The 27,907-nt window shown below is 54.8% G+C and overlaps 3 protein-coding genes across 3 annotated transcripts in view; 2 read left to right on the forward strand and 1 right to left on the reverse strand.

The window, feature by feature from the left end:
- The window catches only part of MACF1 (microtubule actin crosslinking factor 1), a 111,075-nt gene extending 100,562 nt beyond the window's left edge, over window positions 1–10,513 (forward strand). Inside the window, exons 91-99 of the mRNA XM_065650722.1 lie at window positions 637–799; window positions 1,215–1,369; window positions 1,613–1,687; window positions 2,377–2,394; window positions 4,317–4,434; window positions 4,928–5,139; window positions 5,761–5,871; window positions 7,716–7,839; window positions 8,935–10,513. Coding sequence (XP_065506794.1) covers window positions 637–799; window positions 1,215–1,369; window positions 1,613–1,687; window positions 2,377–2,394; window positions 4,317–4,434; window positions 4,928–5,139; window positions 5,761–5,871; window positions 7,716–7,839; window positions 8,935–9,191 — 1,233 coding nt within the window. The 3' untranslated portion in view covers window positions 9,192–10,513. The remainder of the gene's footprint in view (window positions 1–636; window positions 800–1,214; window positions 1,370–1,612; window positions 1,688–2,376; window positions 2,395–4,316; window positions 4,435–4,927; window positions 5,140–5,760; window positions 5,872–7,715; window positions 7,840–8,934) is intronic.
- Window positions 10,514–11,864: 1,351 nt separating this feature from the next.
- LOC135997826 (bone morphogenetic protein 8A-like) lies at window positions 11,865–23,577 on the forward strand. The gene is made up of 7 exons (XM_065650720.1): window positions 11,865–12,294; window positions 18,540–18,732; window positions 19,539–19,687; window positions 20,357–20,551; window positions 21,098–21,177; window positions 21,535–21,645; window positions 23,119–23,577. The coding sequence occupies exons 1-7, from the start codon at window positions 11,865–11,867 to the stop codon at window positions 23,266–23,268; spliced, it is 1,308 nt and encodes a 435-aa protein (XP_065506792.1). The 3' UTR covers window positions 23,269–23,577.
- Window positions 23,578–24,913: 1,336 nt separating this feature from the next.
- On the reverse strand, window positions 24,914–27,741 carry PPIE (peptidylprolyl isomerase E). The gene is made up of 10 exons (XM_065650721.1): window positions 27,673–27,741; window positions 27,484–27,582; window positions 27,329–27,372; window positions 27,010–27,036; window positions 26,740–26,821; window positions 26,535–26,635; window positions 26,283–26,406; window positions 26,015–26,200; window positions 25,314–25,456; window positions 24,914–25,228 (listed from the first exon to the last, which is right to left on the reverse strand). Exons 1-10 carry the CDS (start codon window positions 27,701–27,703, stop codon window positions 25,160–25,162), a joined length of 906 nt encoding a protein of 301 aa, XP_065506793.1. The 5' UTR covers window positions 27,704–27,741; the 3' UTR covers window positions 24,914–25,159.
- Between the last annotated feature and the right edge of the window lie 166 nt (window positions 27,742–27,907).

A 27,907-nucleotide genomic window follows, 5' to 3' on the forward strand; every position in this document is an offset into this window, starting at 1 on the left:
CAGTTTATACGTATTAATGTTTTTTTCTTTGTTGCTTTTAACTCCCAAGAACGTTTAGAGAAAACAAAACAACAAAAATTGTCGCGTTACCTTGCTGTGAGCTGCTTGAGCTGGTGGGGTCGTGGGAGTCCTTTCTGGGGGGGTGTTAATTGAAATTGGAGGGCGAGTGGCTCATCGGAGGCTGGCGGGCCAGGGTTTGCAGAGCTGAGATGTGCCCCAGCCGCTCTCTTACCTGGAAGATGAGCAAAAAATCCCTTCTTGGCTGCTTAGGGGGAAAGGGAGAGGGAAGACTTGTCCCCAAAATGGTGCCAGCGATGGGTGTTCCTCCCGGGCAGACCCTGGCGAGTCGTTAGGTGAAATCCCAGCCGAGGAAGCGTCCCCAAAAGCACGAGCAGGGATGGGGGGGTGTGTGTCCGTGTGTGAGTAGCTGATATCTCTGCGTGTTTTGTCCCACCCTGGGGGATGCTGCATCCCATGTCGATGGCTGTCGGCTGCGCTGTGTGTCCTTCTGTTCCTCCAAGTCCCCTCGTTAACGAGGATCATCTGGATAAACCCAGATAAACCTTCCCAGCGGGTGGGTTTGGGTGCTGCTCCTTCGGGGCTTTCCCCTGCTGACTCTTGCGGGTTCCCTTCCAGTTGAAGGAGTTTGCAAACTTCGACTTCGACGTCTGGCGGAAGAAATACATGCGCTGGATGAACCACAAGAAATCCCGCGTCATGGATTTCTTCCGGCGCATCGACAAAGACCAAGACGGGAAAATCACCCGACAGGAGTTTATCGACGGCATCCTGGCATCTAGTAAGTCCCTGCCTGAAAGGAGCTTGGAAAATAGTATCACAGAATAATTGTAGTTGGAAAAGCCCCTCAAGATCATCAAGTCCAACCATAACCCACCCCAGCACTCGTCCATGTCCCTGAGAACCTCATCTCCGTCTGTCCAACCCCTCCAGGGATGGTGACTCCAGCACTGCCCTGGGCAGCCTGTTCCAATGCCCCACAGCCCTTTGGGGAAGAAATTGTTCCCCAGATCCAACCTCAGCCTCCCCTGGCACAACTTGAGGCCGTTTGCTCTGGTCCTGTCCCTTGTTCGTGGGGAGCAGAGCCCAACACCCTCCCTGGCCACCCCGGCGTGACAAGGACCAAGATGCAGATGATGCTCTGACTCTGATCAGTGAGGTCCCACCATCAACCTCTCATTTCTCTCTCCTTCCAGAGTTCCCCACCACCAAGCTGGAGATGACAGCGGTGGCCGACATCTTTGACCGTGACGGCGACGGCTACATCGATTACTACGAGTTTGTGGCCGCTCTCCATCCCAACAAGGATGCCTACCGCCCCACCACCGACGCCGACAAAATCGAGGACGAGGTGAAGCACCCAAAGAGATGGGCGCTGGGGGTGTGGGTGGCTCAGGCTACAGGTCGGCAGTGGGGAAGACAAGAAGGAGGAGGGGGAAAAAAAGGATTATGGTGGTGCTGAGCTAAAATAATTGGCTGGTGCCACCAGTACCTAGTGTGATTTTGAAAGGCTGCACAGGGCTGTGTGTTATCCAAGGTTTTCGGGGGGAAACTCGCAAAATCCCGGTCCCTTACCTGTCTTTGCTGCTGGCAGGTCACCAGGCAAGTGGCCCAGTGCAAGTGTGCCAAGAGGTTCCAAGTGGAGCAGATCGGCGAGAACAAATATCGGGTAAGGCAGAGGGGGCCAAATTCTGCCCCGGCGGCACAAACCCTGTTCCCCCTCCCCAGCCGGGGAGGGGTCCCCGCCGGGGGGTGCCCAGCCTGGTGTGGGGGACCCCCCCGGGGTGAGATGGAGCCGCTGAGCTGCGTTTGCCCAGCGCGTCCCAGGGCGTTCCCCGAATCGGGAGAACATAAAAGTGTCCCTGTTCTGGGGCACCCGCTGCCCCGTGAAACGCCGCATTCACCGCGCCGCCAGCCGCCCTTGAACTTCTCCTGGCGGACGAGTGTACCTTACGCTGGTGTTTTTCTTAGCTGCCTCCCGAAGAAGGGAGAATAATTTCCTTAAAGAATCTCTTTGTAACGTGGCTTGTTTACGTTTCAAATCGTTCCCCGAGGTCGAACCGGCGAAAGGAGCCGGCGCTGCCCACATTCCTACCCGCGGGTTTTTGGGGGTGATGCTCCGGCCAGGAGGAGCTGCAGGGCTCACCCCCCCAAACCTGCACCGGCCCCGAGCTTCTCCCTTCCACCCAAATACCATAAACCCCCCGGATTTCTAACTCCCGCAGTTAACAGTTTTCATTATTATTGCACTGTTAATCCCATAAATGTTTTTCTTGTTTTTTCTTTCCCCTCCTCTTCCTCTCGACTTTCCTTCCCCTCCCCATCCCTTCTCCCCCCACAACTCTTCTCCCTCCATAGTTCTTCCTCGGCAATCAGGTACAGTTTGCCTTGCGATGCTGTCTCTCAACTCTTTTTTTTTTCTATTTTTTTTTTTTTTTTAACAAATGTAGCTTTGTGTGTCCATTTGCTCTGTCCTTCGGTGCTGTGGGAGGATGATCTGTGAGCGCTGCTCAGCAGAGCCTGGTCCAGACGAGCGCCTGAGCTGGGGCGGGGGGCACCCAAAAAAAGACAAGACTGCAAAGGGAAAAACTCAATGGGAAAAAGCAGAATTTGACAAAATTTAAGGGATTTTTCACTCTGTGGCTCCTTTCTCGGATACATTGGGGGTGTTGATGGTAACCAGTGGCAAACCACAGCATCCTGCGGTGGGGAGCACTGGGATACTGGTGCGCTTACGCTCGGGGTGCCCTTTGGGGACCCAAGCGCCTGGATTAAATCAGGGGGGTGCAAGTACTGGCAGGACGGCTGTACCAGGCTCTGGGTGGGTTTGGGTCGCAATCACCATGGAATGAGAATGCCGAGTGTCCACCCCTTTAATCCCGTAGGTAACGACAATTAAACCCTCATCCCCGCTGCACCCACTCTCCTAACGGGAGCAGAGCTCACAAAACCCGCATGTGTCCCCATTCCCGTCATGAGATGAACAGTGCAGCTTCTTTTCACGGGACTGGAGCATCGCGTGTCGTTCCGATGTGCCCACTGCCCCTGCTCAAACAGAAAAGCTTTTTTTTTTTTTTTTTGCACGTGGAATGATGATGCCCCACCAAAAACACGCCCAAAAAAAGAAAGAAACTTGGGTGTCAGAAGCGGACGGATCCAAGAGAGCTCTGACTTTCATTTAGACAGCGATGATAGGAAAATTTTCAACAGCGACTGAAAAATAACATAAAAGTGGCAGTGGGGATGAGAACTGACTCGTCCCTGGTGTTCCCTGGTGCAGAAGTAGCTCTTGAAGCGCAGTCCAGGGTCCCACGTCCCCGCGGGAAGGAGGGTCAGAGGTGCCGTCACCTCCTGCCACGACCCATGTCCGTATGGCTTTGCACTCTCTATTTTCATTTAATCTCTTGTTTTTTACATTCTTATCCACCCAGCAAAAACATTGCTGCTTTTTTAAAAATTCTTTTAACCATTCTGAAGATGGTCTTGCTGTCGAAGGCTGGTTCCCTTATCTCCTCATCGCAGCAGGTGCTCCGTAGACCTGGATGCAGAGCTCCTACACCCACACCAGGTTCTGCCGAGGTCCCAATTCCTGGGCTTGGCCGTCCAGGAGCTTTAGGGAGCTTTGACAGACAAACACATGCTTCCGATTGAGGGTGCGCTCGTTGGAAATCGCAGGTGTTTCAAATCACTAATGAACATCGCAATCACTAATCAACATTGCTGCGGGATTCCTGCCTGGATTCCCATCACTCCGCACTCACCGAAACATCCTCACGGGGCGATCTCTTGTGGCGGGGGCTTTTTTTTGGCTGGTGGGGTCAAGTCTGAGGCTCAGTGGAATCGCTGGGCTTCACACTTGATGACGGGAGGTTTCTGGCTCGGTGGTGATGAATCAGATGGTTCTTTTCCACATGGGCTGCACCAGGAGGGTCATTGCGTTGCCAGCCTCTATTTCCTTCATGGTAAAAGGAAAAACTATGACTTTGGCTGAGAAAACCCATCCAAAGACCAAATTCCAAATTCTCGTTTGCTGCTCTAAAAAATTCTCTCGTTCCAGCGTTAAAACTGAAGGATTTGGGTGGTTTCATCACCTTAAAACCACGCAGCAGAAAAACTCCTGTAGATCGGAACTAGCCTTCGCTTACTCCAGAACAACCTATCTGGAGAAACCTTAGAAGTATTCAACAGATCAAATAAACATTTCCAGTGGCTTTGCCCTGGTGCAGCCTGCTGCGGGAAGGAGCCGAGTGTCCCTGGTTGTGTCCCCCGTTCTCTGAACTGTCCCCTTGGCTCCGCAGTTCGGCGATTCCCAGCAGCTGCGCCTGGTCCGTATCCTGCGCAGCACCGTCATGGTTCGCGTCGGCGGAGGATGGATGGCCCTGGATGAGTTTTTAGTGAAGAACGATCCTTGCAGAGGTAAGAGAATTCCTTGGTTTTATACAACTGAGGTGGTTTTGCGCAGGAAAGGGGAGTTTGAGAACTGGTCTGATCTGTGAATGAGCTGATGGTACCTGAGTGGGAGACACCACCAGCAGGGACCGTAGAATCACAGGATGGTTTGGGTTGGAAGGGACCTTCAGAGCTCATCCAGTGCCCCCCCTGCCATGAGCAGGGACATCTGCACCAGCTCAGGTTGCTCAGAGCCCCGTCCAGCCTGGCCTGGGATGTCTCCAGGGATGGTTCAGCCACCACCTCTCTGGCCAACCTGGGCCAGGCTCTCACCACCCTCAGGCCCAACAATTCTTCCTCATGTCCGGCCTGAATCTCCCTCCTTTAGTTTAAAAGCATCACCCCTTGTTCTATCGCAACAGGCCCTGCTGAAAACCACGTAAGCTCTGACCTCCTGAGCCCCGGTATCGGTGTCAGGTCCGCACAAACCTCCGCTCTCCTCTCCTTTGTCCCCTTCCAGCACGAGGACGGACCAACCTCGAACTCCGAGAGAAATTCATCCTGCCGGAGGGAGCCTCCCAGGGGATGACCCCCTTCCGATCACGAGGCCGGCGATCCAAACCCTCCTCCCGGGCGGCCTCCCCGACGCGATCCAGCTCCAGTGCCAGCCAGAGCAACCACAGCTGTGCCTCCATGCCGTCCTCCCCCGCCACGCCGGCCAGCGGAGCCAAGGTGGGGTTTGCACGTGAAGCCCCCGTCTTCCCTCTCCTTTAGATCCTGGTGGCCTCCAGACCCCTTCCTGGTGGCCTCCGGACCCCATCCTGGTGGCCTCCAGACCCCTTCCTGGTGGCCTCCAGACCCCTTCCTGGTGGCCTCCAGACCCCATCCTGGTGGCCTCCGGACCCCTTCCTGGGGAGCTGAGGAGCTGGAGGAGGAGGAAGGCTGGGGATGAGCTGGATGGCTCCTGCGCTCTCAGGAGGATGTTCGTGGTGGTTGTCCACGTGGTGGGGTGGGGTGGGGTGGGATGGGGCAGGACGGGTTTTCAGCCCCAGCTCGTGGTTCTGTGGCAGGTGGCGGCTCCTGGTCCCCCAGGCAGGGCCGTGGCGCAGGGAGAAGCCGTCGCCCATCGTCTCTCCTTCCCCACCGCATCATCTGCCCGTGCATGTTTCATTTCGTCATATTTGGGTTTTTTCCCGTTTATTTTAATTTATATATTTCCCGTTTGCTTCTCGTTTCATTTTAGTGCCATTTCCCCCCCATTCCAAATACCTTTCCGTTTTCTTTTTTCTTTTTTTTTTTTTCACTCACTTCCATCTCCCCCCCCCTCCCCTCCTTGGATTTTCCATTTCGCAGACTCCACATCACTTCTCTCGATGTTATGACAAACCCTGGTTGATAAACAGTAAAGCGGGCACCCCCCTGAGGGGATTCGATTATTCCGACTTCCAGCTCCCGAGCGCCGAGGTAGAGTATGGGCTGGCAGCCCCAGGACCTGCCCGCGGGCCGGAGTGCCGCTGTCACGGACAAATCCTCCTTTTTGCCTGTTTTTAACGCTTTTCTTGTGGTAGAGCAGCGCTTGTTAGCACCGCTACCGCTCGGACTGTTAGCGTTTTTCATGGGTTTCTAACTCGGATTAAAGAAAACGCCAAAAGAAAAGAAATCAAGCACAGTGGTTTGCAATTCGCTTTTACCCGCTTGCAAACCGAGAGAGCAACATTTATCCTCTTGTGCTTTTTTAAAAAAAAAGGAATTTTTTAACTTTAACAGCTTTTAAGCATTGAAAAGCAGCCACGTTTGGCTTTCAAAAATTGAAATCCAACAGCCGAGTTGAGACTTGAAAATCAGCTACAGCGCATGCACAGTAACCACGTCGCCTTCATTTTGATGAAGCGCTTGTATTTATCGCCGCGTTGAAGCACGTCTGGTGTGTCCAGCGCTGTCACCGGCTTGATGCTCCCAGGAGGATGAATTCGGGCTGAGATTTTGATTTCCCTGAAGTTTCAGCCTCCTCGCGGACTTTCCTGACCTTGTGAATCGGTGATGAGAAATTCCTGCTGGATCTCGGTGATTCGCTGAGCGGTGGGGTGCGCCGGCGAGAGAACCGCGTCTCGCTCGGCGGTGCTGTCACGCAGAAAAAATAATTATTTTAAATCGTGAGAAGGCCAGGAGCACTTCCCCGACTGCCCTAAATTGCCTGCTTGCTGCTGTTAACATGTTTATAAAATAGGGTCACGGACGAGAATCGAAATCTCTGATGATGCAAATGGCACCTTCGCAATCACGTATTAATGGATTTTAATTCCCCCGGAGCCGAGCCCGCTGCTCGGCTGCCCCTCTCCCCCTCCGCAGCTCCAGTTTCGTGACGTTTCAAGATTTCTAAGTTTCCCAAAAATCTCGGGGAATAGAGGGAAACCTCTCCAGCTCTTGCTTTTATTGCTCATTGGGAAATTATCCGCTGTTAATGTACGTTTATCCAGGGATGCAGCTGGGATGGAGCCGTCCCTGCAGCGATGCCGGGACAGGGGACACGACGGGCAGTCGCTTTCCTGCCGCGCCGCCCCAAACCCGGAGCTTTCTGGGGTTATAGAAACTGGAGCTGCCCTTTCCAGCTGCTCCGGGTGCCCTCGCCCTGCCCAGCGCTTTCCCCTTCGCTTCATTCCACAGCGGCGGGAGCCAAACTGCCCCTTGAGCTGCTTTTCCACCCTTCATCTGCGTTCGCGACATCTTAAAGGTCGGGGAAAGCACCGTTTCAGGATGCGACCCAAGCAGACTGGCTGTGTTTTGTGTCCCACTGGTGCTCAAATTTGGGTGGTGGGTGCACGGACCTGCCCGCTGACGTCCGTCCGACCCGCGGCATCGCGCCGAGCCGGTGCCTCCGGACAACGGGACGCGTTTCTCAAGTCGCTGCGTTGTATTTGGCCTTCCAAAGTGGTCCTGAGCTGCTCAGGTGCTGAAATACCTATTTTTGCAAGATACCACTCTCTCTTTGGCGAGCTTTTGAGCCCAGATGATGCTGTCATCCTCCAAATGGGTAGCAGCTTTGCTTTTACTTTTTTTTTTTCCAACAAATAGCTGCGCATCAGCCTGCAGCGCACAAACTGCCACTGCCTTCCAAATTTTTTTGGCTTCTTTCCTTTTTTTTTATTAACCGCTGCTGAAACGACAGCTCGTGTTCTCCTTGACCGTTAAGATGAGCGTTTCTTCAACGTCAAAATCTTTTTGCTGAGGTTGCCGATGTCGGACGTGCTCTTGGCCCCGTTGGCGGCTCAGGCGACCCCTGAACGATGCTCTGTGTGCTTCCCCCCAAGGTGACCCCCTCGGCGGGCAGCAAGCTGAAGCGACCCACCTTCCACTCCAGCCGCACCTCCCTGGCTGGGGACACCAGTAACAGCTCCTCACCGGTCTCTACAGGTGCCAAAACCAGTCGCGCAGGTGAGTTAGGCGCAAAAAAAAACACCCAAAAAATTCCTGCTGCTGCTCTTCCTACTTGGTTGCTTAAATTGGCGGAGAATATGTTGAATATTTAGGGAGCCCCCAGCGAGCTGGGAAGCTGGTGCCCCCGTCGTGTCCTGGTTTCGCAGTGGGAGGACTTACGGGTTCTTCCAGCTCAAGATATTCTGCACAGGGGCTGGAGCACAAGTGTGATGGGAGCGGCTGAGGGAGCTGGGGGTTCAGCTGGAGAACAGGAGCTGAGGGGAGACCTTCTGATCTCTGACCTGCCTGAAAGGAGCTTGGAGCCAGGGGGGGTCGGGCTCTGCTCCCCAGGAACAAGCGCCAGGACCAGAGGAAACGGCCTCAAGTTGCACCAGGGGAGGTTGAGGTTGGATCTGGGGAACAATTTCTTCCCCAAAGGGCTGTGGGGCATTGGAACAGGCTGCCCAGGGCAGTGCTGGAGTCACCACCCTGGAGGGGTTGGACAGACGCAGAGATGAGGTTCTCAGGGACAAGGGTTGGTGATGGGGATGGGTTAACAGGTGGACTCACTGAGCTTGAGCGGCTTTTCCAACCAAAATGATTCTATAATTCTATGATGATGGAACTATTTGGGTTGAAGGGACCTTCCAAGCTCATCCCCAATGAGCAGGGACATGACATCTTCACCCAGCTCAGGTTGCTCAGAGCCCCGTCCAATGTGACGTTGGATGTTTTCATGGATGGGGCACCCACCACTGCCCTGGGCAACCTGGGCCGGGCTCTCACCCACCCTCAGCATCACAAATGGAGATTGGAAATTGGAAATTTGGGCTAATTTCTTCCCAAAAGGGCTGTGGGGCGCTGAAACAGGCTGCCCAGGGCAGTGCTGGAGTCACCATCCCTGAAGGGTTGAACAGATGGAGATGAGGTTCTCATGGACATGGGGCAGTGCCAGGGGCGGGGAACAGTTGGACTTGATGACCTTGAGGGTCTCCTCCAACCCGAACGATTCAACGATTCTATGACTTGCTGGGGGTTTGGGTGCCGGTCGGTTTGGGGATGGGAAAGAAACCTCCATCCTCCTCTATCCGCTCACCTCGGCTCTTCTTGCAGACCCCAAGAAAACCGCCAGTCGTCCCACCAGCCGCGCCGGGAGCCGCACGGGCAGCCGGGCCAGCAGCCGGCGGGGCAGCGACGCCTCCGACTTCGACCTGCTGGAGACGCAGTCGGCGTGTTCCGACACCTCGGAGAGCAGCGCGGCCGGCGGGCAGGGCGGCTCGCGCCGGGCCATGGCCAAGCCCTCCAAGATCCCAACCATGTCCAAGAAAACCACCGCTGCCACCCCAAAAACTCCAGGCCCCAAAAGATAATACTGTACCCACCGCCCTCCCGAAAGCGAGAAAACCCCAACAACCTGTGTCCAGTTTTTAAACCCTGCTACGTACATTGGATGTATATTTATTCTAAATGGGAGAAACTATATTGTTAAAAGTGTAAAAGAAAGTTGTGTTATGAAGCTGCCTTATTTGGGGTTTTTTTTGTTTTTGTTTTTTTCTTTTTTTTTTTTTTTTGTAAGTTACTATTTTCATGTGAATATTTATGTAGATAAAAATTGCCTCTCGGTGCCCCCTGTTCAGAGAGGGGCCTGGAAAACTGAAATGTGGGAGAGAAAAAGTAAGAAAAAAAATTAAAAAAAAAAAAAAAAAAGGAAAAAGAAAAAAAAAAAGGAAGCAAAAAAGGTCAAGGTGTGAAAGTGTAAAGAAAAACTAAAATATAAATAGGATTTCTGCGCGGTGCAGGGTGCGAACCTGCTTTATCTTTTAGGATTGTTTCCTAAATGCATCTTTATAAACTTAACTTGCTGTCTCAGCAAGGTAAATTATATTTAAAAAGAAAGACCTGAATCCTACAGTGTTCAAGGAACTCTCTTTTTGTAAATCACAGATACCTCAACCAGAGAAACTTGAGGTGAGGGGACTTGGGGCTTAACGTTTCCATTTTTTTAAAGCTATGTGGTTTTACCTGAAGAAAGCGGAGTTTGACTTAATAAAAAATTTGCACACACTACAGCAAAGGTCATGACAATTGCTGTCTTGAAAATACTGTCCCGAGCACTTAGTTTTTAACGATCAAAGAGCCGGTGCTGGGTTTGGGGAGGGGGTTCACGCTGGTAAGATTGCAGGTCTGGCTCACTCGGATACATCCCTTAGTGGTGGCGGGTCCTACAAATTAAAGGATTCTTCTGCATCCATGGCCTAAGAGACCGACCCAAGATGTTCCTTACAGAATTTGCTATTTATCTGCATATTTTTTTTTTCCTATTTATTATTTAACTGGTCATTCCACTTCCAACCAGGCTGAGATTGATGTGACCTCTGCTCCTAGAAGAAATCTGGACTTACACGCACAGTCGCTTGTCCTTGAAATGAGTCTCACCAGCACACTTGCTACGAGTCCTGTCTCGCTTTTGTACGCTACTTTTTCTTTGTAATAAAATCCAACTGACCAAGTGACCAGGAGGCGGGCCGGGGGAGAAAGCTCTCCAGAGCTCCTGTATTTATTAAATATTGTTCCTTTCCGGCTCTGACCGTGTTGCTGTGTGATTCTCTCAATTGGTTTAAATTGAGGCAAAACTGAAGCTCTACCAATGAATTGTTTAAAAACCAGACACATTTTTGTATTAAAATTGCTTGCGGTAATAAACAATCTTGCCTCCTACTTTATTCTGCAGTGTTAGCTTTTTAAGTACAAGAGCTGGAGCCGTTTATCCCGTGCAGGGAGGCGATGGATGTGCTGGCCACGGAGTGTCCGTACCCAGGTTTCCCTGCAGAACGGAGCAGTGAACCACCAGCCCCAAAATTAAAAGGTCCAGATGGGTGCACGGGTGCTGGTGAGGGTGCTCGGTGGTGCGGGTGCCCGTGGGTGAGGACACCGGCTGGTGAGGGTGCGTGTTGGAGTGGGTGTTTGTCAGTGAGGTGCGTGGTGGGGTTGGGTGTTGGTGAGATGGGTGCTCGGTGAGGTCAGTGTTTGTGGTCATGGGTGCTGCCGAAGTGGGTGCCTGTGAGGCTGGATGCACGTTGGGTGCCCGTGGGTTTGGGTTTTCAATGAGGGGGCAGATGCCCTTGGTTTTGAGCGCCCACAGGGGTGGTGGGTGCCTGTGGGTTTGGGTGTTCACGGCTTTGGGTGCTCCTGAGCATGAGCACCCATAGGGATGGTTACCTGTGGGTTTAGGCGTCAACACAAGCGAGTGCCCATGGGTTTGGGTGCCAATGGGGGTGAGTGCCCATGGGTTTGGGTGCCAATGGGGGCGAGTGCCCATGGGTTTGGGTGTCAATGGGTGTGGCTGTCCATGGGTTTGGGTGTCAATGGTGGCGAGCACCCATGGATTTGGGTGTCAATGAGGGTGGGTGCCCATCGATTTGGTTGCCCACAAGGGTGAGCATCTGTAGAGGTAGGTGCCCATGAGGGTGAGCATCCCTAGGGATGGGTGTTTGTGGGTTTGGGTGTTCATGGATTTGGGTGCCCACGAGGGGTGAGCATGCCCAGGAGTGGCTGCCCATGGGTTTGGGTGTCAACGGGGGTGGCTGCCCATGGGTTTGTGTGTCAGTGAGGGTGGGTACCCATGGATGAGTGTCAATGGGAGTGGGCGTCCATGGGTTTGGTTGCTCACAAGGGTGAGCGTCTGTAGAGGCGAGGTGCCCATGAGGGTGAGCATCCTAGGGACAGGTGCCCGTGGGATTGGGAGTTCATGGGTTCGGCCTTTTGTGCGTTCGGGTGTTTGTGGGTTTGTGTGTTCTTAAGTTTGGGTGCCCACGAGGGTGAGCACCCCCAGGGTGGCTGCCCGTGGGTTCACACGCCCAGCGATGCTCCCGGCGCCCCGGGGGCCGCAGGGCGGGGAGGGCCGGGGCGGCCCGGAGCCGTGGCCGGGGCGGTGCCGCCGGCGGGACCGTCCCTTTCCCTCGCCCCGCCGGGGCGGGCCGGGGCCGTGCCGGTGCCCGGGGCCGTTCCGCACCGCACCGTGCGGGGGGGGGGGCGGCGGTGCCATGGGGCCGGGGCGCGGGGGGGCGGCGGGCCGGGGTCCGCTGGGGGCCCTGGCGCTGCTCTGGGCCGTGGCCGTGCTGTGCCAGCTGGGCAGCGGCAGCGTCCTCCGCCGCCGGCTCCACACCGCCGGGGTCCTGCAGCGGCGGCTGAGCGGCGGGGAGCGGCGGGACGTGCAGCGGGAGATCCTGGCGGTGCTGGGGCTGCCCGGGCGGCCCCGGCCGCGGACCCCCCCCGCCGCCCGCGCCCCCGCCGCCGCCGCCCCGCTCTTCATGCTGGATCTGTACCACGCCGTGGCCGGGGAGGAGGAGGCGGAGGAGGAGGAGGATGAAGCGGCGGTATCGCGACCGGTGCTCACCGGGCTCAGCACCCAGACCCCCCCGCCCGGCAGCGTCGTCAGCCGCGCCGACACCGTCGTCAGCCTCGTCAACATGGGTGAGAGCGGCGGCGGGGACCGCGGGCGCACCGGGAGGAGCGGGGGCACCGGGAGGAGCGGGGCGCGCAGGGACGACCGGAGCCTGCGCGGGCACCGGGGCGGCGGCGGAGTGCGGGCAGGATATAGGCGGCTTTGGCGGGACCGGGGGAACCGGAGGGACCGGAGCCGGGGTGGGGGGAAACCGGGATGCACGGGCAGGATCCACCCGGCTTGGGCAGGACCGGAGGGACCGGGGCGCACGGCCGGACCGGGGACACCCCAGCAAGCCGGGGCAGGACCGGGCGGTCTCGGGAGCACCGGGCGCGGCGGTTGAGCCCCGCACAGGGCAGCGCAGCGGCCCGGGGCACTCGGTACCCTCGCCCGCAGCGCCCGGGAAGCACCGGGAGCACCGGGGAGCAGCGAACGGGCGGACCGGGGCGCTCGGGGCTGCGACGGCCGCACTGCCGGGGCTGGGCACGGCACGGAGCCCCGCCGCCAACCCAGCCCGGGCTGCCGAACCCCCCCAGACCCAAACCCCGCGGAGCAAACCCCGTCCCTGGCTGCGGGCAGGCTCTGTAGCTGCTGCGCCGCTGGCCCCGAGCATCCCTCGCTCCTGGGGCGCTTTCTCAGTGTGTCCCTGCTCAAAGTCTCTCTTGCACAGCTCTGAGCTTAATGGCAGCAGGAGAGTGGTTGTGGGGGACGCGGTGGCCATGGGCCTGTAGCCTGGGTGCTGGGAGAGAGATGCTGCGGTCAGTCCTGGCAGGCTGGGCACAGCCTGGGCACAAAACCCAGCTCTGTTTAGGAAAGAGGAGATGGACAGAGGGAAAGTCATGCAGCGAGGCTGGGCTGGGACCACGGTGGGACAGCTTGGTCAGCACGTCTCCAAGTTCCAATGAACTGGGCTGCTTCCCCCAAACGCTGTCTCCATCATAAGGCAGCGGCGGGAGGCTGGAAGCCACCGGGGGATGAGGCAGGCTCGTCCTGCTCCACAGACACGTGTCACCCACCCCGCACTCCCCATTTCGGTGGGCAGATGTGAAGTGGTTGCAGAGCGAGCGGGGAGCGCAGGCAGGACAGCAGCTCTCTAGTGCCAGCAGCAGGGTGGACCGAATTACCTGCGGTGGGACACTGAATCACGGTTCAAAATAAAATCCTCAAGGTTGCTAATTATTGCTGGAATCCCGTCCAGCTGGTTACTGAGCAATGCCCGGCTCCAGCCACCGGCCTGTTTCCAGGCGGCCGTGTGAGCGGCAGTGAAAGCAGAGCTGTTTCCAGCCAGCATCAGTAAGAACTTGGGGTGCAAGGGGTCCCCCTGTGAGGGCAGGCACTAGGGTGACCTGAACCCAGCACGTTGAGCAGACTAGGCATTCGGATACGGAGGTTTTTCCTGCTTCTGCTCGGTGCTTTAAGGGATGTTCAGGTGTTCCTGTCCAGGCCAAGCCCAAGGATTTCGGAGAAGCATTTGTGCAATGGCTGGGGACGAGGTGCAGAGCAGGGGGGTGTTAGTGAGCGCAGAGCAGCATCCTGGGCCATGAGCCACGCATGTGGCCGGTGTCTTGGGCTCAGTGATGCTGACGGGGGCAAGGACCCAGCACCCAGCTCCCATCTAGAGCCCTTGGGGCTGTGGGTGCTCAGCATCCCAGGGGAACCAGGACCAAGGGAGGCACCCAATCCCAGCTCAAGACCACACAAGCACCAAAAAGTGCTTTAAGATGGCTGGGTTTGATGACAGCCAGGGTGGGATGCTCGGGGGTGCTGGTGCCGCTCCCCTTCCCGGTGCTCATGGAGCAGCCAGGAGAGTTGGGGAACACAGTTCCAGCCTTCAATTTGAATGGCTTTGATTTCTGCGGCTTCGTCAGCCCCTTCATGTTAATTAAATAAAGTTTTGTGGGAGAAGGCCAGCTTCCATTTGCATGTGTAATTTGCTGCGCAATTACCCTGATGGGACATGCAAATGGGGTAAGTCGGTGCTCCATTGGGCACTTGGACCTCTTTGCTTGCGGCTACCCGGCGTAGCCCTGTGTGAGCCGGCCGGGAGTGCGGCTCCCAACAACACACCTCTGCTGGGAAGGGGGAAGGACAAACCTCCCCGGCACAAACACAGCCCGGGTTGGGCGGGCAGAGCACCCTGCCCGCTGGGCTCACAGGTGGAGGGGCCGCGAGCCCCCCCCCGGCGATGGGTGGCCACTGGGCACATCGGTCGAGTTTGGTGATGCTGGACCCGCCTGTCCCATCCTGTTTGCATGAAGAGAAAGCTCTTCCCATAAGCCTGCCCCGTGCTATTTCTGTGCGCTAACTGAAGGAGTCAGGTGGGTTGTATTTTTAAGCCTGGGGTAAGGCTGGGCTTGGAGATTTCGTCTCGGCCGGGGCTGAGCCGCCAGCCGTGAGTCACAGTGATGCTCAGGGTGTAATCACGGAGCAGAGGTTTGTAACAGGAAGGCGAGGAGGAGGCTGGTGGTGCTGCAGGGTCCCCGAGCCCCCCGCGATCACCCCTCACACCACGACACATATGTCTTCCCCTCAGGCTGGACACGAGGAAGAAATCGTTGGCCCTGATGGTGGTGAGAGCCTGGCCCAGGTTGGCCAGAGAGGGGGTGGCTGAACCATCCCTGGAGACATCCCAGGCCAGGCTGGACGGGGCTCTGAGCAACCTGAGCTGGTGCAGATGTCCCTGCTCGTGGCAGGGGGGGAACTGGGGGACATTTGAAGGGCCCTCCAACCCAAACTGTTCTGTGATTCTATGGTTCCCTTCCTGGCATCCGCCGCTGCCCGGGAAGCACCGGACTCTCCTGCGGCTGTTGCGCATGGATCAGTGCGGCGGCTCTGCCGGTGTCCGGGCACCTTTCTGGCAAATCCTGGTTTTACCGGGTGTGTGTCCCGGGGGGCACGGCGGGCAGGGGGCAGGACACCTTTGCAGAAATGGCTGCACTTGTGGGACGAAGCAGGAGCCCGGCAGAGGCTTGGCTGCATTTCTCAACATTCAGGATAAATGTTAAATCTCTCTCCACCTCAGAAAACCTCCAGAGTTTATTTTTTCCTGCTAGCAATGAAGGACAGCATCTTCCTTGCATCTCCTTTAAACCTATTTTAGGATGCAGAGCGCTTGATGTGGTTGAATATCCTGGCATTTCCTTTTAATTTCGTGTCTGAAATGATCATGGAGACCATCAGGAGCAGCCAGGACCAGTAATTACGACTGATGTGCAGTTTATAGAAACAGAGAAAGTTAAAAATGAAAAAAGTGGAGCTAAAAACAACCTGGGGAGCAGGACGAAGGGCCAGCAGCTCTGTCCCCCCATCTCTGGGAAGGGAGCAGGACCACGCAGGGATGGGGAGACAGCAGGGCCAGGGCTTGCATGGCCCCACAACCATTTATGTACCTATCTAATATATTTTAATTATTTTTGTGAGGATAGCGGGAGCACACGGCGCAGCCATGGCGTTTGGCTTTGGGGAAAGACGCAGCATCTTCTAGGGGCAAGATGGTAAATGCCAAAGGAGGGGGGTGGCAAAGAGAGCAAAGAGCTTGGCTTGGGGTTTTTTTAGTGCGTCTCATCGCAATCCGGATAATCCGCCCACAGATAATTGAGGGTTGGTGGCGCGGCTGAGTCAACCCGCTCGAATCAATCGCGGGTTCCCGGGCACGACGGGGAGGGCCCATCGCCCCCCAGCACCCGCGGGGTTTGAGCAAAAAGGAGGCGCTGGGTGTTTTGGGGATGCGACACGTGCTCCCCCGCTGCAGAGTTTGTAATTTTGCAGCCCTTTATAATTTTTTCTGGAAAACACGGTGATATTAAACCCTTCCCATCACCCTCCTCTGCTGCACCGACCCCGTGTCAGCGCAGAAGGTGCTTTAGCCTTGGTTCTGCCCTTCTGCTCCACAAAACGGGGGAGAAAGTGGGGATTTCTCCCTGTGTCTCAGCCCAAATACTCGGCAGGTTGCTATTAAGTCCAGCTCGTTTCGTTCGTCAAGGTGCACAGCTAATTGCCGTCACCGTGAGCATTTCTCATCCCCGGGCTTCACGCGGCCCCGGTCTCCTCCATCACCTCCACAGCAGATGGATGTGACGATTCCGTAACAAACCGCACCTTTAGCAAAGGTTTTTCACCCTTTTTACAGGGGCTGGAAATCACCCTGGGGGCTTTTTTTTGGTGTCGCTGGGTCCCTGTGAGCTCCTTGGCTGTGTCACAAAACTCTCCCTGCCCGTCCCTGGAGCCACGCGGGCGGTATCGCCGCTTCGCTTTGCTGAAAACACTCGGTCCGCGATGATCGCCGTGGTTTCTGAGCCCGTATTTAATTTGGTTGGGTCTTGCCTGATGCCAGGGAGCAAAGGGGTGACCCGTGAAATACCCAGGTGACCGAAAATACCCGAGGGGACACCAGTCTGTACCTGGGTGTCCCCTGGACTGACCACAGGACCTCCCGGTGAGGGAGTTTGTCAGTGAAAAGAAAAGAAAAGAAAAGAAAAAAGATGAAAGAGAAAAGGAAAAAAAAAGGAAAAGGAAGAAAGAAAAAAGAAAAAAGGAAAAGAAAAAGAAAGAAGAAAGAAGAGAGAAGAAAGAAAAAAGAAGAAAGAAAAAAGAAAGAAAAAAGAAAGAAAAAGAGAAAAGAGAAAAAAGAAAAAAGAAAAAAGAAAACAGAAAAGAAAAATAAAAAAGAAAAAAGAAAAAAGGAGAAAAGAAAAGAAAAAAGAAAAAAGGAAAAGGAAAAAAGAAAAGAAAAAAGGAAAAAGGAAAAGGAGAAAAGGAGAAAAGGAAAGAAAAAAGGAAAGAGAAAAAAGAAAAATAAAAATAAAAAGAGGAAAAAGAAAAAATAAAAAATAAAACCGAAAAAGTAAAAAAGAAAAAAAGGGGGATTCCTACTGCTTTATTTTGGGAGATACGAAGATTTTGCAAGAACCATGAAGCAGTGATGGTCTCAGCAGCATCTTCAGTGGCCCAGGAGCATCAAACCACCCGCGATGGGTCAGTGGATGGGAGAAAACTGCAGAAAAGGGCTGGGGAGCCCCCGGGGGGGCCGGGGCCGGTGTGTCCCCCCCCGGGGCCGCATGGCCGGATCCGGCTCCCACAGCATCCTCCTCCTCCAGCTGCCGCTCTCCGCATCCGCCCGGCCACGGGCTTTTTTGGTAACATCGCTTGTGGTGAGCAGTAGCTGGAGGGAATGTGGGTTTTATTTAAAAAAAAAAATAAGGAGAAGAGAAAAAAAAAAAGAAAAAAAAAAAATCAGTGTATGCATAATTAAAATCTCAGTGTTCGATTCAGAGCGACACTCCAGGCTGCTCCTCCCGTATAAACGGGGACATCAGCTTTACGGTGTATTAAATTCAGACCGGTTCCCCCCGCCCCCTGGAATCAGTTAAAAATGGCGTTTAAAACGTGTGTTCTCATTTATTTAATTATTTGGTCGATTTTATTTGTTCGGTTTATTTTTAAAAGTCAAGTGGCTGGGGTCAGATTTGTCGCGTTGCTTTTGTGCCTGGGGCGGGAGGAGTTTTAATCGCTTCAATTATATTCAGACATGGGAGCCTGGGATAACTTTAAAGAACAATTTGAAGAAAATAATTATATATTACAGAAACTGTATGGGGCTGCCTTAGTGTAAAGAAAGAGAGTGTTTTGTTTCTTTGTGCACTTAAAAAAAAAATTCAGATTTTTCCTTTCCCAACATGCAGTAGGTTTCTGCAGAGAGGAGGTATTTTCAGTAAAAATGAAGGTTTATTTTTACAGAGCCGGGACCTGACATTTCCCCCACAGTCTTGTTGAGGTTGCAAATCTTCACAGAGGGGACCCGCGACACCCAAAAATGGCCCTGGGCTGCCCGGACTTTGTCCCCTGAGCATCTGATGCCAGAAAAGCTTGTAAAAAAAAACCCAAATTTCTGTCCAGAGGGTTCTGCTGACCCCCAAACTTGTGGGTTTTTTGGGTGAGTTTTTCACCTTTTGGGTGCAGCCCCTGAACCCGGCACAAGCGGCAGCTTCTCTGCGCTCCTGCCATAGCCAAGCCTTCATGCTTTTTATTTTATTATTTTATTTTAAATTAATACAAAAGCAAGAGGGCTGGGAGGCTGGGGGGTTTACAGCAAGATAAAGTCAGGGAGGGTGTGCAAAATTAGGGAGGATTTGCACATGCACAGATTAAAACTCTCAGGAGAGGAGAGGTGGGAATTTGCAGCAGCAGCCAAGAGCTCAGCAGGGTTTGTCCCCAAATGGGGACAAATCGGGGTGTCTGCAGCCCAGCACAGTGCCCTGAGCCCTTTTCTCTGCAGTCGAGCAGGACCGGGACATCTTCTCCCCGAAGCCGTACTGGAAGGAGTTCAGATTCGACCTGACCCAGGTGCCCACGGGTGAGTCGGTGACGGCCGCCGAGTTTCGCATCTACAAGGCGCGGGGCGTCACCCGCCACGCCAACAACACCCTCCACGTCAGCATCTATGAGATCGCGGCCGAGCACGCCAACAGGTGACGGGGATGGGGATGGAGACAGGGATGGGAATGAGGATGGGTTTGGGGATGGGAATGAAGATGGTGAGGATGGAGACGGTAGGGGATGGAGATTAAGATGGCGAGGATGGGGATGGAGACGAGGATGGAGATGGGGATGGAGATGGTGGGAATGGGAAGGAAGATGGTGAGGATGGGGATGGAAACAGGGATGAAGATGGTGAGCATGAGGATGGGAATGGGGATGAAGATACTGAGGATGGGAATGAAGAGGAGGATGGAGATGATGGAGAAGAGGGTGGAAATGATAGAGAAGGAAATGATGAGGATGGAGACAATGAGGATGGAGACGATGAGGATGGAGACGATGAGGATGGAGACGATGAGGATGGAGACGATGAGGATGGAGACGATGGAGGTGATGAGGATGGAGATGAGGATGGAGGTGATGAGGATGGAGATGATGATGGAGATGATGATGGCGATGATGATGGTGATGATGATGGCGATGATGATGGCGATGATGGCGATGGGGCCCCCACAAGCCCCAGCCCCAGCCCTTTCCCTTCCAACCACCACCCAAGCGGCAGGGCAGCCGCTGCTCCCACGCTTTCCCACCGGGCAGTGCCGCACCCCAGCTTTTTGGCCGGGGCTGAGACGATGCTTTTCCCGGTGCCACCACCATGTGCAGCACAGCCAGAGGCGCCGGGAGCCGCCGTCCTGAGCCGGGACCTGCACGGACGCAGGCACCGAGGAGTCATTTCCATGAGCTGGTGCCCTTCGGGTGCTGTTACTCACCTGCTCTTTTTTCCCCATCCCCACAGGGAATCTGAGCTGTTCCTGCTGGACGTCCAGGACCTGCGTGCCGGGACGGAGGGCTGGCTGGTGTTTGACGTCACGGCCGCCAGTAACCACTGGTTAGTGGATCGGAAATACAACCTGGGGCTGCGGCTCTATGTGGAGACAGATGATGGTGAGCCCGCTTAACCTCCCTGCAGCGTTTGGGGCCAAACCCCCCGGAATTGGAGCCCTCCTGTTCCCTGTTGGTGCCACACAGTGGGAGGTGAGGGGGGGTTCGTCTTGTTGCAATTTTAAATTTCCAGCTGCGATGGGGAACCACAGAAGCTCGGGGTTTGTAGACAAGCCCTGATGGTGCAGCCTCCCAGAGGCATTAATGCTAATGAGGTTCCTGGTGTGGGCTGTAATAACCTCATTAGCACTTAATGAACTCCTTACCTGGAGGGATCCTTGTGTGTGTGTGTGTTCGTTCCAGAGGATTAACCCTCTTCTCACTGCAGGATCAAATCTGCTCCAAAGGTGCCTTTTGCAGGTACAAAGACACGATGCTGAGGGGCACGAGGAGCATCTTCAACCCCATGGGGTGGAATTCGCAGCTGTTTGTGCCCCATCCACCCCCCTCCCAGCACCCTGAGCTTTGCATCCCCGTGTCCAAGGGGAAAATCAGTTGCTTGGGGTCGCTCGGTTTTTCTCCCTGAGTCGCTCTGCGTGACCACGAGGGTCCAGCCGCTCGGGATGCCCAAACTCCAGCTCTCCGCTGCAAATTTCCTGTATTTTTTTCTCCTTGCTTTAACCGAACGCGTTCATCCCGAGAGCAGCCCCATGCATGGTCTCGTCCTCGCAGGGCACAGCGTGGACCCGGGCTCTGCGGGGCTGCTGGGGCGCCGGGGTCCCCGCTCCAAACAGCCCTTCATGGTGACATTTTTCCGGGCCAGTCCCGGCCCCGCGCGCATCACCCGGGCGGCCAAACCCCCCAGGAGGCGGCAGCCGAAGAAGACGAACGACCTCCCGCATCCGAACAAGCTGCCGGGAATTTTTGGTAAGATCAAGGACAATTTGTTCGTAGCTTGTCTTGCAAGGAGTCCCAATTTTGGCCCAGAAATGCAGCCCAGGGGAGCAAAGAGCTCTGAGTTTTTAGGATGGGGTGGTTTGTTGTCCAGGGTGGGCACCCCCGAGAGGACAGTGAGGTTTTGGGTGTACCTGAATATTTGGACTTTTTGCATCCTTGCCTTCTTCCCAATTTCAGAGCAATAATTTTCGGGTCGGTTTGAAGCCTCTTTTCTCTTTGTACAAGCGCAGAGGCTCCTCTACTTTAATTTTTCTGGACTAACCCCGACGACACAGACTGTTCTGTCCCACCCTGTGCGGGGACGATGCTGCACGGGGGGGTGGGACGTGGGGCAGTGGGATGTTGGCGGTGGGACGGTGGGATGTCGAGGGGTGGGATGTGGGATGTTGGCGGTGGGACGGTGGGATGTCGAGGGGTGGGATGTGGGATGTCGAGGGGTGGGATGTGGGATGTCGAGGGGTGGGATGTGGGATGTGGCACCGCGGGGATGATGCCGCCTGTCCCCTTGTCCCACAGACGATGTCCACGCCGCGGACGGGCGGCAGATCTGCCGGCGCCACGAGCTCTACGTCAGCTTTCAGGACCTTGGCTGGCTGGTATTTGTCTGCAGGGAGAAGTAAATGCAAAAAAAACACCCCCAAAAAACCCCCAAAATCATCTCCCCCATCCCAGCCCATCTTCTCCTGCCCATGCAGCAAGCTGCAGCGGTGTGAGCAGCGGGGAAGGCAAATATGAACCGCCACAACCCCAAACCTACCGGTGACCCTGAAAAACTCATGGCTCAGGCTAAAAAAAAATCAAAATAAACCTTTGCTGCTGGCAGGGCTGCCCGGGGAGGAGCCGCTTGGGTTGTTTTTGCAGGTGGGGGATGGATGAGGTGGCACAGAAAGGGCAAAACCCACAGTCTAACCAGTGTAAATCCTTTTATTTTTTTTTTTTTCTTTTTTTTGCAGGACTGGGTGATCGCCCCGCAGGGCTACTCAGCCTACTACTGTGAGGGGGAGTGCGCCTTTCCCTTGGACTCCTGCATGAACGCCACCAACCATGCCATCCTGCAGTCCCTGGTCGGTGCCACCCGCGGTGACAATCTGGGGGGACACCGGCGGTCCCGGGGGAGTGGTCGGGTCCCCACAGAAATCGGGATTTGGAGCTGGATTGAGAGTGTTTAGGTCGGAGGGTGCAGTTTAGTTCCAGCTCCCAATAAAGCATTGGTGGGTGCGTGCACATCTGGGGGGGGGTGCTCACACATCTGGGTGGGTGTGTGTGCACATCTGGCTGGGTGTGTGTGCACATCTGGGTGGGTGCTCGCACATCTGGGGGGTGCTCACGCATTTGGTGGGTGCTCAGGCATCTGGGTGGGTGCGTGCACATCTGGATGTGTGCTCGCACATCTGGCGGCGAAGGGCCCTGTGTCTCCCGTGCATCCTCCTTGCACGAGGGTTTCACCAGAGGCCCCACGATGCAGCTCCAGCGCGCAAATGTTAAGCTCAGCATATTCCAAGCAGGAAAAGCTTTAATGCCCCGTGTTTTTTTCCCCAAACCCACCCCTCCATCCCAGCCAACGCTTTAATTTCTGGAATTTCCTGCCCTGTGAGTGTCTGATTTCCCAATGGCACAGTCACACCGGCTCCGGTGTTCACTGTTAATTACAGGGAGCGCCGAGTCCTTGGCCGAACCTTTGAAGGTGTCGCCTGGTGGGGTTTAGTTTTTGCATTAACAAAGCTGCCAGCGGCCCCATCCGGGCTTGGGCACGATCCTGGGAGGGATCCCTGTCCCCCCTACACCCACCCATCACCCCTAAACCCCAAATTTTTCCCCAAACAGAGCCCTTTGGGCAGGATGTGAATCACCTGGCGCCCAAATCCGGCTCTTCTGGGAAGCGCCGGGGCGAGCGCGGCCGAGGATTCGTGCCAGCACCGGCCTGTGCTGCAAATAGCAGGGTTTGCGAGCAAAAACACCCAACTTCCGAACTGGGAGAGCTGGGCTGCCCCGTATTAAATTAATCGCATATGTCGGGTAAAGCCAGCGAGGGCTGTGTGTGTCTGGCAGCCCGGGAGCCTCCCGGTTCATGAAAATTACTGGGATAACGGGTGTCCTGAGCAGGGGATGAACGAGCCAAAGCAGATTCAGGTTCAGAGAGGTGTTGTGTACTGAAGACTTTAGTGCAATATGTTAAATTTGCAGCGGTGCTGAGCCCTGAAGGAGAATCTCTATTGCAACAGCATCCAGCACCCCACGCTGGGATGAGACCCACAATGCCCTAATTTTTTTTTTTTTTTTTTAGCCATTTGCCTATTTATTGTGAGCAAACGGCCCAGCGATCCCAAATTAACGAAGGGGCTGCCTGGCCCGTGCAGTGCCACGAGCCCCGATCCAACACAAACTGCAGCCAGGACTGCCTGGAGCTCAGAATAAATATTTTTGTAAAACCTGGAAATAATCTCCCCATTCACTCGGGGTGTTTTTTGCAGTTACGAGCTACTTTGATGCTTTTTATTCTGCTTGGAGTGGTGCTGACGGGCTCCATCCTCCCCCAGGTCCACCTGGTGAAGCCCGAGGCCGTGCCCAAGGCGTGCTGTGCCCCCACCAAGCTCAGCGCCACCTCCGTCCTCTACTACGACAGCAACAACAACGTCATCCTCAAGAAACACCGCAACATGGTGGTGAAGTCATGTGGTTGTCACTGATGGCTGGGTCCTGTGCCCGGACATCCCATCCCATCTTATCCCCATCCCATCTTATCCCCATCCCATCCATCTCCATCCCATTCATCTCCATCCCATCCTCTTCCATCACATCCCATCCCATCTTTTCCCCCATCCCATCCATCTCCATCCCATCCTCTTCCATCCCATCCATCTCCATCTAATCCCATCTCATCTTATCCCCATCCCATCCCATTCATCTCCATCCCATCCTCTCCCATCCCATCCATCTCCATCCTGTCCCATCCCATCTTATCCCCATCCCATCCCATTCGTCTCCATCCCACGCCATCCCATCCATTTCCATCTCCAACCCATCCCATCTCCATCTCCATCTCCATCCCATTTTATCCCCAACCCATCTCCACCAGAGCAACACGTTTTTCTGCTGCGTGTGCAGAAGAGGCATTTCACGGTCTGCACCATACCTAAAATCCCATTAATTATAATAAAGAATAATTAAAGAAAAAAAAAAAAAACACTCCCAACCCCTCCTAGAAGCAGATGTAAATAATATAAAAGTTTTATTCTCTTACCCCACTTAATGAGACACATACATATATACAAATATATATACGTATTTAGGAAAGAGAGGATTTGTGGCTGGTTCTGTGTGTGTTTTTTCGTGGCTCGTGTTTTCCCCCCATCTCCGGCAGAGGCTGTTGGGGCTGGAGGGTAATTAGGACAACGGAGGCGGCGTCCAAGTTGCTCTGGGGTTGAGCTGTTTCTGGCCATGAATGTCAAACTAACCCACCTCTACCCAGAGCTTTTAATTCCCTTAATGAAAACACCGACAGCCAATTAAGTAGCTGGCTGACTAACCCGCTCCTGTTTACTTAAAGCTCACAAAATTCAGCGGGTTGGAAAAAAGAAGAAAATATCCATATTGAGCTATGACACTGTTATAAAATAAACACCTGGTTTGGAAAGTAAACACAGAGTTTCTCTTGCTCTTTGTTTTTTAATAAATGTCACGGCACAGCAGCGCTCTGTTCGGCGGATGGGATTTCGCAAGGAAAACATATTCAGGATTGGCTAAAATTGTAGGTGTTTGGTTGAAAACAAGCCCGGCCAATTGTTGTGATGGGAGGTTTGGGTCGGGCTGTGTCTGCACGACCGGTAGATGCTTCCCCTGGGCTCACAACAGGGCAGCTTCCCGGGGTTATTTGCACAATTAAGTTACTTATTTGCTCTGGAAATTAAACCCCTTCCTCGAGCCTCATCGCTTTTTTTTTTAATTCTTCCATCACCCAAAGGGCTTCTTCATCTCCTGGTGCTTCTCATCCAGACCTTGTTCTCCCACTCACACATCCCAGTAAATTCTCCCCTTCTCAACCAAACCGGCTTCCCAGCCAGGGACCTGCCTCCCTCTGCTGATGGGAAAGGACATTACAGAGCAGGGAAAATACCAAAAACACCTCCACGAAACCCTGCTGCAGAAAAAGCATGAGATTCGGCTTTGCTCTTCTCTCCATGACATGCGTAGCTTCCCCTGGAACCAGGACTTAGGCACCGGATTTGAGAAGATGAGTGCAAACGCAAAAAGAAAAAACGTAAAGCATATTTTCTCAAAAGCAAAGACCATCCTCACACAGTGAGAACTGAACAGGCAGGAGTAGGTCATCCATATTTTTTAAAACTATATTTTATTTTTTTACCAAATATAAAGCCTTTCCCAAACACAGCAGCAGAACCAGCACAGGACAGCGCGGTCTGAGAAGCGATTTATCCTCGGGTGGGTCGGACCCCCCGGCACCGTCCCCAGGGATGTTCACACCAAACTTCACAGGGAAATTTGCGCAGGAGCCGGGGGGATGTGGGGCCATCCCGCCCCAGCCACGCTCCCCACGTCCAGCCCCCTCCAAAGTCGAGCTCACGAGCACTCCCCGCAGTCTGAGATAATCACCTTCTGCTTCGTTTTCCCATCTTTGGTGCCCTGAGCCTTTGGGAAAAAGAGCAGGAGGAATGAAAAGCACAAAATTTCGCAGTGGGAAGGAGGTGGGGGCTCTGCCACGAGCGGCGCCTACCTCGATCTGCCGCACCACATCCATGCCCTCCGTCACCTCGCCAAACACCACGTGCTTCCCGTCCAGCCAGTCTGTTTTATCGCAGGTGATGAAGAACTGGGAGCCGTTGGTGTTCGGGCCAGAGTTTGCCATCGATAACAGCCCTGCGATCGAAAAAAAGGGGAGTGTTACAGGCTGGGGAGGGAGCGACGCGATCCAGTGCGTGAGCTGCTACTTTGGCCCAAACCCATGCTGCTGGTTTTAGGAAAGCCTCTAATATTAAACTTCATAGAAACTGGTGGAAATAAACCAAACTGAGAAACACTTGCAAGCGTGAAAGATGCAAAGTGGTCCAGATTGCTCATCTATTGCTAAATGCAGTAATAGAAAAGCTGTTTGTGCGGAGATAAACCTGCTTGCTTTTTGCTGTTTTCATAGTCACGCTGCAACTTTTCTCCTTTAAAATCAAACAAGAAAGCAGTTTTGAAATGCTTTTGCCATTATGCAACACTGGAAATTATCGGCATATGAACGGAGAGAGAAAGATGCGATTCTGGTTGCTGAACGCAAGTGACACGCGATGGTCTGACCATGGGAGATTCCACCAGGCAGAGGCAACACAGATCAACATTCAGAGCTCCTACGACCAACACGGTCTGAGTCAAAACAGACCAAGCGTGGGCCCTGGATGACATTGAGCTGTTTTGGGGAGGTGGCTCTACCTGGCCCCGTGTGTTTGAGAATGAAGTTCTCATCATCAAACTTCTTCCCGTAGATGGATTTGCCTCCGGTGCCGTTGTGGTTGGTGAAGTCGCCGCCCTGGCACATGAACTGGGGGATGATGCGGTGGAAGCTGCTCCCTTTGAAGCCAAAGCCTTTCTCGTGGGTGCAGAGGCAGCGGAAATTCTCTGTTTGGGGGAAAAGGGGAGCGGTGGGAGCTGTGCTGTAAGTGGAACCAGCAGAGCGGGGAGGCTGAGCCTCCTCACTCACCTGCGGTCATGGGCACCACGTCCGAGCGCAGGAGGATCTGCAGCCGCCCCGCGGGTTTGTTTCCAATCTTGATGTCCATGTAAACCTGAGGGTTGGCCCGGGATTTCTTGGCGGGAGGCTCACCCTGGGCGGAAAAAGAGAAAAAAGCAGCTTGAGGTGACATCGCTCTGCTCTCCCTCCAGAGATGCGTGGCCTCACGCTCTCAGCCTTAAGGACAGCGGGGATACAGACGGCTCCGGTCGTTTTTTGTACCTCCTGCGCCTCTGGTTTGGGGGCCTTTTCTCCTGTCTCCTCTGTGTTCTCCTCCAGAGTCTTCCCGGAAAACTTCTTCAGCCATTCGTCATCCGACCAGACTGCGATGGCGAAAGGAAGGGTCAGGGCAGGGCAAACAAAGGGCCGCACGGCAGCACAGAGCTCTGAGCGTGGGGATGCTCTTCCTTCCCAGGCACCAGCTCACCGGGTCTGGACGATCCTTCTTTAATTCGCATGGGTTTGGCCAAGTTCACGCGAATTGTCCTGCCAAAGAGCTCGGATTCGTTCTACAGAGGAGGAAAAAAAGCACAACAAAGCCCACCAAAAAGTAAAAAAAAAAAAAAAAAAAAAAAAATCAATCTGCCCCCCCAAATCCCTGCACAGGTCAGAGGAAAACAGAGTTTGGATTTTATATACAGCCACATGTGGCCTCGCTCTGAGCTACCAGGGTGACGAGCGGGAACAGCGTCCGTACCATGTTGTCGATAGCTGCTGCTGCATCCTGCCAAAAGAAGTGAAACGAAATGATTATCGACGTTTCTTCTCTCTACCTTTAAACGCAAGGCTCAGGATACACGCGCCCCAGCGGTGCGTTGCAAAAAAGATTGCCGAAGGGCTGTTTTCCTAAAGCTCAGGGCCGTAAAAACGGATGGATCTTGGGAAAAGGGGAGAAGAGAAGGGGGAAAGCAGAAGAGCGGCTGCCGCTGCTGGGGGGTCTCCATTGAGATCCAGCCCAAAACCCCCGGGGGGGACGAGGAGGGTCCCAGCAGCTCAAGTATTTGCCCTTTTCTCACCTCGGCCAGCTCGAACTCAACGAAGGCGAATCCCCGGTGCTTTTCTGGAGAGAGAGGAACCGGCGGTCACGGGCACTGGGGACCCCCGCTCGCGTTGTGTCCCGTGTCCCCCCCAAAACCACCCCGGAGACCCCGGTCCCACCCCGCTCACGCACCCGTCTCGTAGTCCAGCGGGATCTGGATGTCGGTGATGTCGCCGAAAGGGATGAAAGCGGCGTGAAGCACCTTTTCGTCCACCTCCTCCGCCAGCCCGCCTGTGGGGCGGACACCGGGCACCGGTCACCGCTCACCGGGCACCGCCGGCGGCCCCGACCCGCCGGGGCAGGCCCGGGCCCGCCACTCACCCACGTACAGCACCCGCTTGCTGGCCGCCATCTTCCCCGCGGCCCCGCCCACTCCGGAACCGCGCGGCGGCTCCGCCCACCTCGCCCCGCCCTCCCGCTGGACCCCGCCCACACGCCCGCGGCCACGCCCACCTCGGAACTCCGCCCACGCACCCGCGGCCACGCCCACCTTGGAACTCCGCCCAACGAGGCCACGCCCGCCTCGGAACTCCGCCCACTCACCCGCGGCCACGCC

This window comes from Caloenas nicobarica, chromosome 23 (genome assembly GCF_036013445.1).
Source record: "Caloenas nicobarica isolate bCalNic1 chromosome 23, bCalNic1.hap1, whole genome shotgun sequence".
Taxonomy (NCBI): domain Eukaryota; kingdom Metazoa; phylum Chordata; class Aves; order Columbiformes; family Columbidae; genus Caloenas; species Caloenas nicobarica.

Excerpts from the sequence above, each read along its gene's own strand:
- LOC135997826 (XM_065650720.1), top strand. The coding sequence starts at position 11,865 with ATGGGGCCGGGGCGCGGGGGGGCGGCGGGCCGGGGTCCGCTGGGGGCC. Across the intron at positions 18,733-19,538 it reads GCGGCCGAGCACGCCAACAG|GGAATCTGAGCTGTTCCTGC; the intron begins GTGACGGGGATG and ends CCATCCCCACAG. Across the intron at positions 19,688-20,356 it reads CTATGTGGAGACAGATGATG|GGCACAGCGTGGACCCGGGC; the intron begins GTGAGCCCGCTT and ends TCGTCCTCGCAG.
- PPIE (XM_065650721.1), bottom strand. The coding sequence starts at position 27,703 with ATGGCGGCCAGCAAGCGGGTGCTGTACGTGG. Across the intron at positions 26,822-27,009 it reads CAGCAGCTATCGACAACATG|AACGAATCCGAGCTCTTTGG; the intron begins GTACGGACGCTG and ends CCTCCTCTGTAG. Across the intron at positions 25,229-25,313 it reads ATGTGGTGCGGCAGATCGAG|GCTCAGGGCACCAAAGATGG; the intron begins GTAGGCGCCGCT and ends TTTTTCCCAAAG.